General features: G+C 28.8%; 1 protein-coding gene across 1 annotated transcript in view; it reads right to left on the reverse strand.

The window, feature by feature from the left end:
* The window catches only part of MAP9 (microtubule-associated protein 9), a 31,059-nt gene that overhangs the window by 5,662 nt on the left and 23,141 nt on the right, over positions 1-2,256 (reverse strand). The window contains exons 10-11 of the mRNA XM_012645226.1: positions 1,672-1,761; positions 60-221 (exon numbers count right to left, since the gene is read on the reverse strand). Of these exons, the coding sequence (XP_012500680.1) occupies positions 60-221; positions 1,672-1,761 (252 nt within the window). The remainder of the gene's footprint in view (positions 1-59; positions 222-1,671; positions 1,762-2,256) is intronic.

The raw sequence follows: 2,256 nt of genomic DNA on the forward strand, positions 1-2,256 counted from the left end.
ATTTGGATTTCAAATATTAATATTTAAAACTAATAAAGATATTCAAAGATCTCGAATACTTGTTGTGCTTCTCCTTTTCTCACAGCGTTTTCTTCTTCAGTTTTCTTCTTGTTTTTTTCCTCAAGCCTCTTTTTTGCAGCTATTTTCTTTGCTTCCTTTTCTTTCATAGCTTTCCAGGCCTCAAATGATGCTAATGCTTCTTCTCTCTTAGCAGCTCTTTTCTATAGTGGACAAAATAACAGCAGATACTTAAGTATGTATAAATAGACAGACAACTATAGCTGGATATATACATATGCATTTATCTTTAATCCTTTGATATTTATCATATATAAAAATTAAGTTTCCAAGTAGACAATTTAGAATGGGTTAGATAAGTTAATTTACAAAAAAAAAGTTATCTGAATTATTCATTGATTTTAAAACATCCTTTCCTAAAAGTATTTATCAGATATTGACCTACTATTCATGAGAAGCCAATTATTATTTTCATAAGTATGCTAAACAAATGATATGAAAATACACTATAATAGGCTAAGTGGTACAGTAAAATTTTTATAATAAAATATTTTGGTTAAAAAAAATCAGGAAAGTTAAGAGCTTATAAAGTAAGCTAGTGTAAGGCCAACTGGCCAAGTCACACAATAAGGTGCAGATCTTTGGTTTGAACCCTAGTTTCGAATGATATCAAAGCATAAAATTCTTACTACACAAACATAGCCCAAATTTTGAAAATGTATACCAGATTGAAAATTATGCAGGAGACTGTATAGCAACTGTATATGTTGTTATTTTACTTACTTCAATCTAATTCCATACTATTCTATGTTTGCTTTATAATATTGTTTATATTAAATGACATAAGACCTTATTATGGAGGTAACATAATTTCGAAGTCAAAGTACTATGTACCTCATAGAGTTGTGAAAAATCAGACAAGATATATGGCACTGACCACAGCAGAATAATGCTACAAACGTGGTTAACAGGTACACAAGCACACCCCCTGGAGGCCTGCTCCACTCAGTACCAGTTTATTATAGTGCAGTCCACTTGGGAAAATATTTTTTTTTTTCTAAATCTACTTTAGTATTATTGAGCAGCACAATGAAATGGTTTTTTTTTTGAAACTTTTATTTTGGAAGATAGGAAAGAACTGAGTATGTTGTAGGCTATCAGGCAGGAGTCAGAGGAAGAGACTGAAAGTACAGGAGAGACTGGAACAGATGTCCAGCTCCAGTCAGTGGGAAAGGATACAGGTCAACAGCACAGGTAGGGGTTGGTCTTGAACATACATACAAAATTCAAGAGAGAAACAAGGAAAACTGAAGGCTAATTAATGCATAGTAAACCTTTATCTTCTTGGCTAAATTCTAAATAAAGTTAACTTTTAAGAGTGAATTCAGTGGTCACAAATAATAATAAGTTCATAATCAGTAGTGACAAAGCTATCCTACATACATGTAAAATAAACATTTGTGTTTTCATGTAAAAGTTACACTTATATCAGTCTAAAAATTTTAAGTACAACAGAAATAAAACCAAAAATCAATTCGTTAGTATACAAGCTATTCTCCCATTTTAAAAAGTTGATTCAGGATAGTTAAATATTCAGAGATATTTTATCGACATAAACATCAAGAACATTTTTACTTCTGTATTTCAGAATACCTGTTCATTTTGGATCCTTAAGTTTTCACTTTCAATCCTTTTTATTCTATGCAATTCATGTAAATATACATTTTTCTTTTCTAACCATTCCTATAAAAACAAGAAAAAGGCTATATGATATTCAAAATTTCCTAAATGAATTAGACTCCTTATTTCCAAAATATTTGATTAAAACTTCAAAAAAGGAAAACACAAAATTTATAAATTCTATATAAGCTAGTATTTTTATTTATCTGATAATATTCTAATAAGTAAAGCTGATTACTAGTTAAGAAAATTATGTATGTTACCCTTCTTAGTATTAACAATAGACTTTAAATACTACATATATTGACTACATATATTAACATTTCTCTCTGAAATTCACATGTACAATGTTCTAAAGCATACTATTGTGTATAAAAAACAAGACAAAAAAGACCTTTTTTAGAATTGTGAAAAAAATCAGTAAAATCTTTTTCTGTATAAGCCTAAAAAAATTCAGGAAAGAAAAATTTAAAAACTCTTTTTGTTCATAATAATATAAACTACAAGGTGAAAAAGCATAAAAACATATATAGACCTTTCAACATTTGTCTTTTGCTA

The sequence above is a fragment of the Propithecus coquereli genome, unplaced genomic scaffold (genome assembly GCF_000956105.1).
Source record: "Propithecus coquereli isolate 6110/MARCELLA unplaced genomic scaffold, Pcoq_1.0 Scaffold228, whole genome shotgun sequence".
Classification (NCBI taxonomy): domain Eukaryota; kingdom Metazoa; phylum Chordata; class Mammalia; order Primates; family Indriidae; genus Propithecus; species Propithecus coquereli.